The 14,374-nt window shown below is 39.1% G+C and overlaps 1 protein-coding gene across 3 annotated transcripts in view; it reads right to left on the bottom strand.

The window, feature by feature from the left end:
• Positions 1-1,527: 1,527 nt before the first annotated feature.
• The window catches only part of LOC100472320 (ankyrin repeat and KH domain-containing protein 1), a 120,740-nt gene continuing 107,893 nt past the window's right edge, over positions 1,528-14,374 (bottom strand). For 2 of the 3 annotated variants that reach the window (XM_034656122.1, XM_034656123.1), the window contains 9 exons: positions 12,833-13,289; positions 12,222-12,368; positions 10,009-10,158; positions 8,231-9,843; positions 4,918-5,094; positions 3,617-3,868; positions 2,904-3,079; positions 2,288-2,452; positions 1,528-2,018 (listed from right to left, as the gene is read on the bottom strand). In XM_034656122.1, coding sequence (XP_034512013.1) covers positions 1,959-2,018; positions 2,288-2,452; positions 2,904-3,079; positions 3,617-3,868; positions 4,918-5,094; positions 8,231-9,843; positions 10,009-10,158; positions 12,222-12,368; positions 12,833-13,289 — 3,197 coding nt within the window. In that variant the 3' untranslated portion in view covers positions 1,528-1,958. The remainder of the gene's footprint in view (positions 2,019-2,287; positions 2,453-2,903; positions 3,080-3,616; positions 3,869-4,917; positions 5,095-8,230; positions 9,844-10,008; positions 10,159-12,221; positions 12,369-12,832; positions 13,290-14,374) is intronic. The other variant, XM_019795673.2, reaches the window with a different exon arrangement.

The raw sequence follows: 14,374 nt of genomic DNA, 5'->3' as shown, positions 1-14,374 counted from the left end.
GGTTGGGGAGGAGGGATCCAAACAGAAAGAAAAGAAGGCCGTGCTGATAAGAGGGCAAGGAGGAGGGCATCCTGAATAACTACCACCGACCACACAGCTCCTGTTTTTTCCTAATTCTCCTAGGGGTTTCTCCTCATTGTCCCCTCTTCTCATGGATTCTAGTTCCTGACCTCAGATACAATCTCTCACTCTGTTATTCTCACGGTGCAGAAGATAGGGTTTAAGGGCTCTCCCAGATAATTCAAATGTATTGTAGACTGTTAAGACAGGAAAAACATTTTTGTCCCACTGAATAATTTACTTAATATTATCTCGTACTAGTGTATGTTTCATCAAGAGTAGTTTCATTCATTTCACTAATATTAGGTGATTTTTGTTGTTGTTAGTGGTAAACAGAAAAAGCAAGATATATAGGTGATCCAAGGGGTCTCTTGAGAATACTTGATGTGGTTATCAAGCACTAAAAAAGCAGTCACTTCAACACCTGTGATACTTTCCAAATCCATTCAAAATAGAAAACAAGAAATGAGGTTAAAGTAGCTCTCATATGTAAGATGATAGGGAAGACAAAAGAACCAGGCATGTCTAACACAGAACTTGGTGTGTCTCATTTAGTGGTGGCTTTAGGAGCCAGGGAGAGAAGAGGAAGAACTCCTGGTGGTATGAAAGTTGAAAAGTGCTGCTTGTATGGCTCTGCCACTAGTAACTATTTTGTTGTACATTCTTCTTTGCCTTGATACATGTTTTGACTTCTCTATTGGCCTGAAGCATTTTCTTGTTTTCTTTTCTAGAGTGCCTATACATAAAACCAGGAAATTCCACTATATTAAAACATGAAAAAGTTGATGACTGTTCTTTTCAGAGGGTTGTTTTTCCTTCTATATTGCATCAGATTCTTGGCATAGCCTATAGTTTGGCCAAGGCAATCCATTCTAGTGTTCCTGTGTTTAGCTTGTTAAACATATTGGCTCTTCATACTTGGGGCTGTGGAACCAAGCCCAGAATTAGTCACATATTTATAAAGATTACTCCGCTGATTCAACAATACCACAGTATTACAGGAGGCACTCCCACCCACTCCTGTCTCAACCCAAATAAAACATAAAACACTATAACCAAATAAGTTTTTAGATAAAAGGAAGCAAAAAAGAACCTGAAGTTGAGGATTTGGGTGTCCCTAGGTTTGTTCAGTGTCATCTGATTGCAATCCTATGGTCCTTATTGACATTCATGATCCATAAGGAGTTAACCCCGGCAAAGGCCTATCTGCTAAAGTCACATAAGACACATTGCAGGGGCTTGAAAATTTCCCACTTACAAAATGAGATGGCAGAGAGCAAAAAAATAAGGAATGCTTAACACAGAATAGGCAGATAACTAGTCTTCAAAACGCTTTCTCAAGGCAGTCTAAAAATGATCTCTAAAGTGTAAAACGTGGACGCCTATTAGAAATACAGTATTAACAACCTGGTTCAATAGGATTGTAGATTGGGTAATACCTGCATGACCACTGAAAGGATCACACCCCACTTCTAAACACTGTTCATCTTTTTATTGAATATTCTGGTAAATATTTCACATTAATACAGGCTACATTAAGTAGAGCCACTATATGACAAGAAATTTACTCAACTTTTTCCTTTTAAGTATGTAAACAATTGTACATGTATTTACCACCCTAAAAGGTTGAAACATGTAATCATCTAATTCTCTTCTGCATACAAGTAGCATTCAGTATGTTTAGCCAAAAGCACTAGGTTCAAAATGGCTAAACTAACCAGAGAACATAATCAGGTGGATAGGAAATCACTTTGTTCTTATACAATGGGCAATCAAATTTCCATTGCTAACGCCTCAGAGAAAATTTCTTAGTTAGGCACATTAAAAAAAAAAAAATCCCCAGGGTTCTTCCAAGCTCATAGGTTTCTCAACAAGGCTAAAGAATAAGACCTTCTAACTTAGTTGACATATTTGAGATGCATGTTTCCAATATGAGGAGCCCACGTGCCAGGCCAAATCTGAAAAGGGGGAGGAAAAATTGGAATTTCTAATTAGGAATCTTTAGACATTTACAAAATGAATATATAAATGCAATGGCAATTCACTGTTTCTGCCTAGGAAGAATATACATACATGAGATAAAATGTTTAGTAGCATCATATTGATATTGAAAAACTTAATTTAGATGAAGGTGGTCAGATGTCATGATTTGATATTCAGAATTTGCATTACCCAAAGAATTAAAAGAATGACATGACAAAGTAAGAGAGCACTAAGTCTATTTTACCTGCTGGGCATCAGTGCATTCAGTAGAATTTTGAATAACTTTTATCATAGGGTTCCAAGCAGGATCTGGGTTGTGAAGTCCATTAAACAGAGGTCCTCCTGGAACATCAGCAAGCTGAGGATGAGAGGGTATTATGGTGCCTCCATACATGGAAATTGGCAGACCCTATGAAAGAAAGCAGAAAGAAAAGTTTAATCCTGAAGTGAAATGATGATTCTATAATACCAGCTTAGATCTCCCTAATTTCCCTTCATCCACAGAACTCCCGAGGAGCCTTTAAAAATACAGCATCATACAGTGTTGAAAAACCAGAAGTGGTTTACCTGCATCAGCAATACTTTTCAACAAGTAGAAAAAAACCCCGACTAAATCCAGTATCAAATCATCAGGAAATTTCCCAACTTTGATGAACACATATAATACCCTCAACTTTCCCATATTTTAGTTTCACCAATAAGCTTGTGCTAAGAAGAAAAGGGAAACTCTACTAAAAGACCTGGGCAAGTCATGAAAACAAACTTGTTACACCAAAAGGGAGAATTACTTCAATATAAACTATTCCTTAACATTGGCTGGCAAAGTGTTAAACAAGTTACAATGATGTTTGTTGACTCACTTTAGAAAAATCCAGAAAACTGCTTGCCATAGGTTGATGAAAAATATTAGAGGGGGCTACCATTCCAGAATCATCTCTCTCCATTGGTTGATGCTGGGAGAATGTGCTTGGGTCTGATAATTGTTGATGCATTGGATGGTTCCCTATCACAGACTGTGACCAACCTGATAAGCCTTCTGGAAAGAAGAATTGAGGACAGGGTTTGATATTTATTTGGGTAAAATGACAAAATATTACTACTTGAACTTTTTTCATACTAAATTTTATCAAACTCATTCCTCTGAAAAGCTCAGTGCGTGTTCATGACAATCTTTGCAAACTGAAAAAAACAGTTCCTGTAAAACTGAGTGGAGTCCTTTGAATACCCCAAATACTCTACCTAGTCATTCAAAACACCAAGTGCTCTGTGAAAGAACATAAATGATTATCCCATTCTACACTGGAAAGCTTAAAAGGGAAAGTAAGTACACTTTGAATCTTTTACTTCTAATCTATATTTACTTTTATTATATGTATTATATATATTATTATGTAAAAACCAAACTAATATTCCAAACTCTGAGACTGGATTGAATTCTTCAAAGGTACAAACACCCCTACTTATTGTTATGTGTAGGAACGAAGCCATTTTGTTTTAAGGAACTAAGTTTTAATGGCAAAATCCCACAACTTACTGGAGATATCCCTCCAGAAAGAGGACAAGGTAACTATACCTGACATAGCGTTGACGCCAAATGACCAGATTCCACTGTGTCCAACAGGAGCGACAAAACTGGTCCCTACAGGGGCTTGTGCGACAGACCCTCCTTGCCGAATCCGGGCTAGCCTCTCTGTTCCAATGGGGGGAGGTATCTTTCGATCCTGACTGGCGCTGCCTCCTTTTGGTTGGCCCAAAGTTGGTGGGGCAGAGGTGGCTGAAAGAGGTGAAGATGATCCCGAAGAAACAGATGGAATAGGAGAGTCACCTGGTGGCAAAATATTTCTCTATTGTTTTATTACATTAAAAACTAATTATAAGAATATGAGAAACCTTGTTGGAAAGATCTATTCCACAACACAGGTTCTGTAAAGAAAAATTTCACTTTAAAAGATCATTCAAATGAAAACATGTAAGTTCTATGAATATTATCTTACACTACTTCCGCACGTAGGAAGTATAAACAAATAGTCTAAAAATTGTTTTACAGATTGCTGAACAAAGCTAGAGAGGATGACGGCCATATTAATTTTTATTCTAGTTCTAAATAATCTTCTCAAAACATAACCTGTCAAATTTTAAATTAACTGAAGTTTGAATGTTTGTACAATAACTAGCATATTGTTTGGAAAAGAGCTGGTGGCCCTCTATATTTAGCTGTTCTCTTTTTTCCTCTTTCTACAGCCCCTTTTTTCCATAAGGAAGAAAGGTTAAATGTTAGCAAATATCTTGGATTCAATTCATGGCTTTGTTTCTTAACAGGACTCTCAGGTATTGTTGGTAGTTTTCTTTGTCGTAAGGGCCGATGCTCATTTTAAAAAATCAAATCCTGTTCAAGTACTGTGAGAACTTCATCTGTTCTAAATATTGAAAAAACGAAGAACAAAGGCATGTGTTCACTTATAAACGACAATAATATGATCTCCTAAAATGTAAAAATAAACTAAGAATCATACCAAATTGACTGGATACATAAATCTACTTCTTTTCAGTCTTGAGAAATTATTTTGCAATACTACCCTCAAAGGGTCCTTTTATAAAACTACGTATAGTACCTCTTTTCTTGCTCCAACTCCCAGTGTAAACATTTCTGGCTTGGAAGGACAGCTTGACCCTTCTGAAGTTTTCTATCCTACAAATGACTGACCATTTTTGACAGGACTGCAATACAAACCTTTGGTACCTGCAAACCATCACACCATTTACTTCAGTTTACTCAACTTTAGTTTACTAGAGTTACTATGTCATATTCCCTGAAACAAATGGTTTAATAGCTTATTCAAGACTCTTTGGGAAGAATTCCTCCAGGACTCCTACATGAGTTTGAGGCGCTTGTCCAAGGATGGGGGGAAAAATGTTGTCTGTTGAAGCTAGGAGTCCCAACAGGAGCTGGCCCTTGCAGGAAAACCCGTGTTCCTGGTATGCCGGAAAAACTCGTCAGAGGAGCAGAAGAGGAAGATGGGGAGCTGCCTGATGGGTCAATGGATGGTAAGCCTGAAAGAAAACAGGTCCAAGATATCCAATTAGCCAAGGCTTTAAAACCGGAAGTCCAAAGTTTACCTAATTCCTTTTTAAAAAAGGAGAAAGCATGCAGTTTATTTTGTAGATCACAGCAAAAATAATCCACTTATGTGGCACTGTATCATGGCCCAAACCCACTTTATTCTTGCAGTCAGAAGAATCATCACCAAACAGCACTAGATATAGAAGAGCGAGCCCAATGTTTAAGAATGGCAATCACCTGGAATAACGCTCTGGATAAATCTCAAAGCTGTCATTACAGGGGACATGAAATGTGAGCATGTTGTGGCTAAGTGGTACCCATCAATAATTTCTGCTTTTCTGTCTGTGGAAAATCTCAAAGTACAGCTGTCATCAACATAAATAAATATAGTCATTTCCTATGGAAGATGAATAGCACGATCTACCAATGTTTCCTTCCCAATGAGGAAAAGCAGACTATTACAGATAATTTCAGTATCCCATCTGATAAAAAAAATCAACAGTTGCATATGAAAGTTTCTATCTAGTTTGTGTAAATCTGAATTTAGCAGTCTTCTCAAATGCCACTGCTTTCTCTGGAGAATGTATTAGAGAAAGGGTGCAAGTGTCTGGAAAAGGATTATAGGTGCTCATTTCAGGAAAAAATAGTTAATATCAACATAAAAAGAACTGTTCAAAACTTCTCTCAAGGGGCGCCTGGGTGGCTCAGTCGTTAAGCGTCTGCCTTCGGCTCGGGTCACGATCCCAGGATCCCGGGATCGAGCCCCACATCCGGGCTCCCTGCTCAGCAGGAAGCCTGGTTCTCCCTCTCCCACTCCCTCTGCTTGTGTTCCCTCTCTCGCTCTTTCTGTCAAATAAATAAATAAAATCTTAAAAAAAACAACAACAACACTTCTCTCAAGCAGGTCTTCATCCATTTAAAGTATGTAATTCAAAGGTTTTTAGCATATTCACAGAGTTGTACAACCATCACCACAATCAATTTTAGAACATTTTTGTCTTCCCTAAAAGAAATTCTGTACCCATTACCTGTAACTCCCCATCCTCCAAACAACCAATAATATACTTTCTGTCTCTATAGATCGGTCTATTCTGGAAACTCCATATAAACGGATTACATAGTCTGTGATCTTTTTGAGAGAGGTTCTTTATGAGAGTGGTTCTTTCACTTGGCATCATGTTTCCAAGGTTCGGCCATGTTGTAGTGTGCATCAGTACTTCTTTCCTCTTTACTGTTGAGTAGTAATCCCATTGTATCAATACACCACATTTTGTTTTTGCATTGATCAGCTGAGGGACAGTGGGTTGTTTTCACTTTTGGGTTATTATGGTGCCATGAACGTCTGTGTACCAGTTTTTTGTGTAACTTCCACCTAAGAGTGGAATTACTGGGTCATATGGTAACTTCATGTAACTTTTTGAAGAACTGTCAAAAACTGTTTTTCTGAAGTTGCTATATCACTTTGAATTTCCACTGGCAGCATTTGAGGTTTCCAATTTCTCCACATCTTTCTCTATTGTCTTCAGTATTACTATTTCTTACCTGTGAACCGGGAGAATTAAACTATATCCATGAAAGAAGAGGATCAACAAAAGAAACCAGATAGGCAGTTAAGATAAAAGGTCAAGCTTACCAATCCTGTACCCCAGAGGAAAGGTCCAGGATGAATGCTTGCTTTCTAAAAAATGCTTATTTTTTATTAGCAGTAAATAATTTTGATGCTATAGATCTGAGTACTTAAGGTCCGCAAACCTTGTTTTCTACCAAACCAGATAGATGATTCCCTTTTTTTTTTCTTTTTTCTAGAAATTCATAATCCGTACATCTTCTGGGATGCAGTATGTGATGTTCAAAGAGCTTAAAGAGCTCAAACACTGGAACGTGAGAGACCTGAAGTCAAACTGGCTAAGGCACTGGGAATTCAGACGTTAGTGCCAGTCAAGTCAAAGATTAATACTTTTTACACGATTGCCTGAGCACTGGCAATGTCTTCTTTCACCCTGTGGCCTTTGAAAACCTCCATTATAGCTTCCCCAAAATGAAAACTTAAAATACATACTGATTTATAGAAAAAGAAATAGAAAAATGGAAGAAAAAAAATCCTAGAGAATATTCTGGACCGCAGATAATCTTATATAGACTTATACATCTACTTGGAAGATGATATAATAGCTATGTTTTCCTGAAAAGCCAAGTAAATAAAAACATATCTGAAATGAAAGCTAAGTCTACACCATATCCATAAACTCCCAAATTTTCAACACCACGGATCAGTTTATAATCAGCAAAAAGGAAGGATGGGCCGTAAAATACAGTTTTCCAATGGAAGAAAAATGCTAAGTGGACACAGAGCTGCTTACCCCCACACCATGTCAGCTGCAACTTCTAATTTGTTTTTCAGAATAGTGCAGAATAGACTGAAATTTGGCTGCTAGATTGTGGAAAACAGACTTTGGTTTTCTAAGTATCTTCAAGCCAACATTAGACTCCTGTCTATCTATATCTTCCTTATAATGCCGTGGCAGCTAATGTGTAATTTCAAGAAACCAAAGTGCTGAATCTAAGTTGGTCTTTCTACAGTAAAAGCCCACAAATGATTAGATCTCTTCAGTCAGCTCCATCTACTGTCAATAATAAAGAAGACTATTAAACACCACTTAACATTCAGTCTGAGGACCCAAGACTGAGAACACAGAATAACATAGATTAGGGACTGGTACCTACACACCTTTGTAACACAAATTTTTTAAATCTGAGAAATGCAAACCCTATGATTTTAAAAATGTCTCTAAATTTGGAATCCTTGAAGCATCCTCTGAGTCCCTTTTTAGTAATATCATCGTACCAGCTCTTAGAAAATGGACTGACGCAAGGTACAACCTCCTTGCCATGAGGGACAGAAACATCATAAAGACAATACAAAGCAGCTCACTGTATGTGAGTGATTTACCTACCGGTAGATTTCTGCCCACTCCATCTTAACGGGTCTTTGGTATTCATGAAACACTCTCGTTTCGTTAAGATCATGCACTATTATGTACAAAAGAATGGCTTTATTATCTCGGGGGAGTCAATTATGCTGGCAGAGCCACATACTGAGCTACGGTAAAAGTTATCATAACTTACCAACTGGACTAGTAGAAACTCGCTGGGAAGGCGGTCTGAAGCCAGGTGCCTTGGAATTGTCTGGGTGCACGTTTTCCAAGTGTCCAAGTACAGAGTTACCCAGGAACGCTGACTGAACAGTGAAAGAGGCATCTGCAGCAACTCGTGAGGACAGTGGACCATCTCCCCAACCCTGGTTAGCTGGCACCTGACTGCTATCGAAAAGACTACTGAAGTGATTGAAAAGTGTGGCTGGGCCGAATGTAGGTGGCAAAGATTTATTTGCTGGGTTAATGTGCATCTGAGAACCATTCATAATGTTCATGGCTGAAGAAAGCTGCACTGCAGCAGGTGGGCCTTGAGGTGGTGTTAAAGGAACTGGATTTGTAACAAAAATAGACTGGGGATCCTGGTGTATAGTTGCATTTGGTACCACTGAGTAAAAAGAACCTCTGGGCTGCATTCGATGAGAAACTCGAGGTGCTGGTACAGCTAACTGAGGTAAATTACTGGTGTCCTGATTATCAGCAGCAACCAATCTGGGTGATGCCAAAGTCAATGGAGCAGGTTCTGAGTTAGACGCAAAAGGCATTGACATAGGACTTAAATCAGAGACACCGGCGGGCTGTGCCTCCTCCTGCGTGTTACCGGAGGGAGGAGCAGGACTACTGGATGGGTGAGTTTCTGGAGCTCCTGGGGTGTTGCTGGTAGAGCTACTGCAACTATTTGCAGCTGAAGATGGGGTGCACAGGTTTGCCAGGGCCTGATCCTGTGTGGACACTTTCTCTTTGGGGGGTGGCATGGCAGAGAAAGACTCCATCTTTTGTGAAGAAAGCTGTGCTTGAGGAGTACTTGCGGGCAGAAATGTGGTGGGAACTTGCCCGCTAGTGATAGGTGCAGAGGAAACAGAAGGCAGGGAACTACAAGTGCTTGTCACGGAAGAAATCACTGTTGCTGGAGGGCTCGTCTTAGGCACACAGGCAAACAACTGCTTTCTGACTGATGAAGGAGTCCGGGTATTAGTCACACACAGCTGCTGACTGGCAGCAACCACGGAAGAGACAGTGATAGGACAACTGGCAGTAGCTAGTCCAGCAGACTCTGAGGGCAAGACAGTCCCGTTCTGGTTAGGTAGACGGCCTGCACTGTTATGCTTTGGAGAGCTATTTGTGTTGCCAGGATTCACAGGTCTCACTGGGAATGGTCCCCAAGTGTTAGGAGAGGGTGAAAAGGTTCCTCCAAACTGGGCCATGGGTAAGCGAGGATGCCGGATCTGTTGCATAGTTTGAGCAGCCAGCAGGGCAAAATGAGGGTGGGGGTAAGCCAAGGGTAGAGAAACTGGGAAAGAAGAACGTACATTTGCTGGAACGTTCTTGTTAAGTTTATTAGTTGGCTGGAACGTAGATAATGTTGTCGCCTGTGAAGTTACAAGAGTTGGAGCACCCAAAGGAAACGCATTTTTACTGGAAGCTGCTGTGGTGCCTACTCCCGATGAGAAGTTTGCATGGATGGATTTGGTGCTGGCAGGTGTTCTGATATGATTTTTAGGAATTAAGTCTTCCAGTTCCTTAGCAGGATCTTGAATAAGTGCATTGATAAGTTGAACTGCGTATCTTGTTGATTCTGTACCACCCCTGGCGAGAAACAAAGAAAACACAAAAACAAGATCAAAGACATAAAAAACAAGTCATCTTAACCATAAAATAAAACTCTTGATTGTACCATAACCTAACAAAAGTTTGCTTCTAAAGACATTTCATTTCCACACAGAATGAGTAATATACATTTTTCACAATTACCTTATTGTGATCATTCTCTCGCCATTCTTGTCTTTTTGTTTATCCACATCAATATGGGCACCCGTAACATCTTGTATTGCAGTGATGTTGCACCCTCCTCTTCCCATTATCCTGGAAACCACGGAAGCTGGAACAGACAATTTCTTTGACCTAGAAAATGAAGACTACACATGAGCTTATGAAAGCAAATGTCTTTATTTAAAAAGATGTCTCAGTGAGTATGTTCATGGACACCTAATATTTCTCAAACCTTAAAGGGGAAAGTATTAAAAGATTTTTTTAAAAAAGATACTATTTATTTATTTGACAGAGAGCAAGCGAGCATGAGCACGGGTGAGGGACAGAGTGAGAGGGAGAAGCCGGTTCCCCGCTGAGCAGAAAGCCCGACGTGGGACTCGATCCCAGGACCCCGGGTTCATGACCTGAGCCAAAGGCAGACGCTTAACCGACTGAGCCAGCCAGTCACCCCTAAAAGGTTTTGTTTTAGAAACTGACCTCTTCTCATATCAAATTTAATTTAGTGAAAGTAAAAATTCCTTTGTCACTTTAAATAAAATTATATTTTAAATATCTCGTGATCTAAGCATTTAAATTGCCCGAAACATCACACATCAGCTAAACTGTAACAACCATATGCACAGACTCTTCCTAAATTTAAATAATGCATAAAGCAGTGTTAAACGTCATACTGAATAACAGAGGCTAGTTTATCTATATCAATAATTTATACTTAGCAATAAAAAAAAACAAAGCCTCAGATCTCAACCACATAAAAAGCAAGTCACAAGTAGAACCCCGGACCTCTACTTATATGTGAGCTAAGCAGAGCTGGAGAGAAGATCAGAGGCTGATCTTGGGATCTGATAAGATGGCCTGGTTGCCCCTAAGAACTATCAAAGAAACCCGGTGTTTGCTGGCAGAAGCAGTTCTTAAGCATGAAAGCAGAACCAGATGACAGCAACACTCATTATTTTCAAGCTCTCAGGGCTGGGCTCCAGGATTCCCCTTTCTAGGGAGGGACCTTCAAAAACCTGAATTCTTATGTCCAGAAGAATATCAATGGGTGCACTTAAGGTACTTTTCATGATCAAAATTTATCACGCCTTAATGCTGGCGGGATATATTCAGATATTTTGAAAGCTAAAGCATGGACTAGGCTATATGCCATGAGTAATACCTAAATCGATCTGATCATCAATTGTACATCATTTCTCCTATTCGGCCAAAACTTCTTTTTGTTTGCATTTAAAGGACACAATCTTTAGCAACAGACTGAATAAAAGCCCAGACATCTTGGTCCTTTGGTGATTTAATGCACATTAGCAAATCTGTCTTGTCCTGCTTCCCTGTTGGAAAGCATGAACAGAGGCAAAAAGTATTATCTGTACAAAACATTTGAAAGCAGTGGCCTGTCTGCTTTTTTCATTTCCCCCCATCATGGTTTAAGTATAAAGCACAGCGATTGAAAGTACTTTTCTTTCCTCTTTCTTTTTTGAGGGTGAGGGTAGTTTTATTTTAATTTTATGGGCTCCTTTCCCCCTTGTTATGGTGATAGCAATTGCATTGGTTAATAGCGGCTAACCAGTTCTTTAGAATATGCTCTCCAGCAAAGCCTAACTTTATTTAAACACTGTATATGGACAAACCTGATTATTTTTACCAAAATGTGACCATTAAACAAACACCACAGCCCTCACTAGTAACACTGTGACTTTGCTGTCAAGTATAGAATCGTCACTTTATTTATTTTTTTGAAGATTTTATTTACTTATTTGACAGAGAGAGAGAGAGAGCACAAGTAGGCAGAGCAGCAGGCAGAGGGAGAGGGAGAAGCAGGCTCCCTCATGAGGGACTCAATCTCAGGACCCCGGGATCACGACCTAAGCCAAAGGCAGACACTTAACTGACTGAGCCACCCAGGCGCTCCTAGAACCTTCACTTTAAAATAGGCTTGTGACCATTTTGTATGGTTTGTCTGGAATTGTCTGTAAATACTTTCTGTTATTGAAAAGCCAACATTTGCTGTGTCATATAAAATATGCCACAAAATTTATGCCTTGCTTCTCATTTTACTTCAGCCGACTCTGGATTGAGTATGGCACAAATAATAACCACATTTAAGTTATTCATTAATTAACTGGGTAAACTACCTCATTAGACAAGAACCTGTGCATGGTTTATGACAGTAAAAAGATAAGACTAATTCTACTTGCCTTCGTACAACTTCTTTCCACCCTTCTTCTCTTTTCTGTCCTCTTTTGGGGCTAGTTAGATTCAGCTTTATGTTTGGAGAACTTAAAGGCAACGGCACTGACTTATAGCTTGTTGATAAGGAATTAGTATTCGTTTCACCTTCAAGTCTGAGAAGAAAGAATTATCAAGTCCAATAAAACAAATTTTAACATAGAAACTCAAGAGACCATTTATAGACAAAGTTATGCTGAAATATTTGAATTAAAATTAGGCACATCAGTTCAGAAAAGCAGAAAAACGGGGCAAAGAATTCATCTTCATCTACTTCAGTATGAAAACGGAATCAGAAGAAGTTGGACTATAATCAATAAAAATGACATAGTGAAAATAAAATCAATGTATGCTAGTGTGTTCAATTTCAAAACTGAATCATAAAAATTTCTAATAACCTCTCTTCATAACTTGCACACGATTAGGACATTAGTGAATTTCAGTTTTGAATACAGAAGACAGATAATGTGGTAGACCTAAATTGTTCAATACACTTTGTGCTAAAAAATGTATGCAAATTCTTGTGCCAGTCATGAAAAAGGAAAGGTGGACGTAGAGTTAACAAATCAGAAAAATTTACCGTGTTTGAGTTTTGGAAGTAGCAGTACTTGTCTTTTCTTCTTGGGAATGCAGTAGCAGTGAGGGGTATCTCCTATCACTAGAGGAATTCACATCCACAGTGAAATTTAACTCTTGGCTTTTACCACCACTGCTACTCTCACTGTTGCAGTCTGTGCTGTCCAAGTTATCCGAGTCACTGTTCCCACCTGTACCACCACCTCTGGGTTCTCCGTTTATTTTATTTTTATCAGCTTTTTGCTGTGCTAAGGATATATGTTGCTCTGGTAATATTAAATGTGCAGTGGGAGGGGTCTCCTTTGTTTTGTTCTTCTTATTCTTCCTGTTGGTGCTAGGGGTTGTCACCACGTTGGCTCTTTTTTTCCCAAACACATTTGTGAATGTTGCAGATGTTGCAGAGATGCCAATCGTGGTGGTGGTCGTTGCACTAGGTGGTTCTATGGGAACTTCTTGCTCCACTGAAATTATCAAAAGGAAAAAAATCACACTGACAGCCACAGATCTCAAAGCAAACGACGACAAGATATACATAATAATTAATAATAATTCAGTCCTCTAAGTCATCTTTTTCTTTCACCAATACTCACCAGTAAATAAAGAAATCTTCACTGTTAGAACAAATGTAATATATCCTATTTTGATGTCTAACTTGGTATAAAAACATTCACACCATAACATTCTTAAGATCTGAGGTGCTAGTCTCATGAACTAACCAAAGATCACAATATAGTTTAAATTTAGGGGAATTTTCGTAGTTTGGTTACTGTTGATAATGCTGATATAAACTTTGGGGTGCATATTCCCCTCTGAATTAGTAGCTAGAGAGTATTATGGTAAGCAAAATAAGTCAGTTGGAGAACACTCCTACGTGGAATTTAAGAAACAAAACAAATGAGCAAAGGGGAAAAAAAAGAGAGAGAGAGAGACAAACCAAAAAACACTCTTAACTAAAGAGAAAAAAAATGAGGGTTGCTGGAGGGGAGGTGGGCAGGGGGGATGGGTGAAATGGGTGATGGGGGTTAAGGAGGGCACTTATCATGAGCACTGGGTGATGTATGGAAGTGCTGAGTCACTAAATTATACACCTGAAACTAATATTATACTATGTTAATGAACTGGAATTTAAATAAAAATTTTAAAAGATTATAAATTCAGGAGGCGCCTGGGTGGCACAGCGGTTAAGCATCTGCCTTCGGCTCAGGGCGTGATCCCGGTGTTATGGGATCGAGTCCCACATCAGGCCCCTCTGCTATGAGCCTGCTTCTTCCTCTCCCACTCCCCCTGCTTGTGTTCCCTCTCTCGCTGGCTGTCTCTATCTCTGTCGAATAAATAAATAAAATCTTAAAAAAAAAATTATAAATTCAGGGAAATTTTCAGATAGTATTTTAGAATTAGAATTCAAATAGAGAACAAGTACTTGTCTACTACAAGCACTGCTAGAATGTACAAAAAACAACTCTAAGAATAATGAACCCCAGCCCTTTGTAGCTTTGAGCCCAAACCTTAGCTCAAAATTTATTGAGGAATTGGACCTCTCCCCAGT

This window comes from Ailuropoda melanoleuca, chromosome 3 (genome assembly GCF_002007445.2).
Source record: "Ailuropoda melanoleuca isolate Jingjing chromosome 3, ASM200744v2, whole genome shotgun sequence".
Taxonomy (NCBI): domain Eukaryota; kingdom Metazoa; phylum Chordata; class Mammalia; order Carnivora; family Ursidae; genus Ailuropoda; species Ailuropoda melanoleuca.
This window is presented reverse-complemented; position numbering and strand designations above follow the sequence as displayed.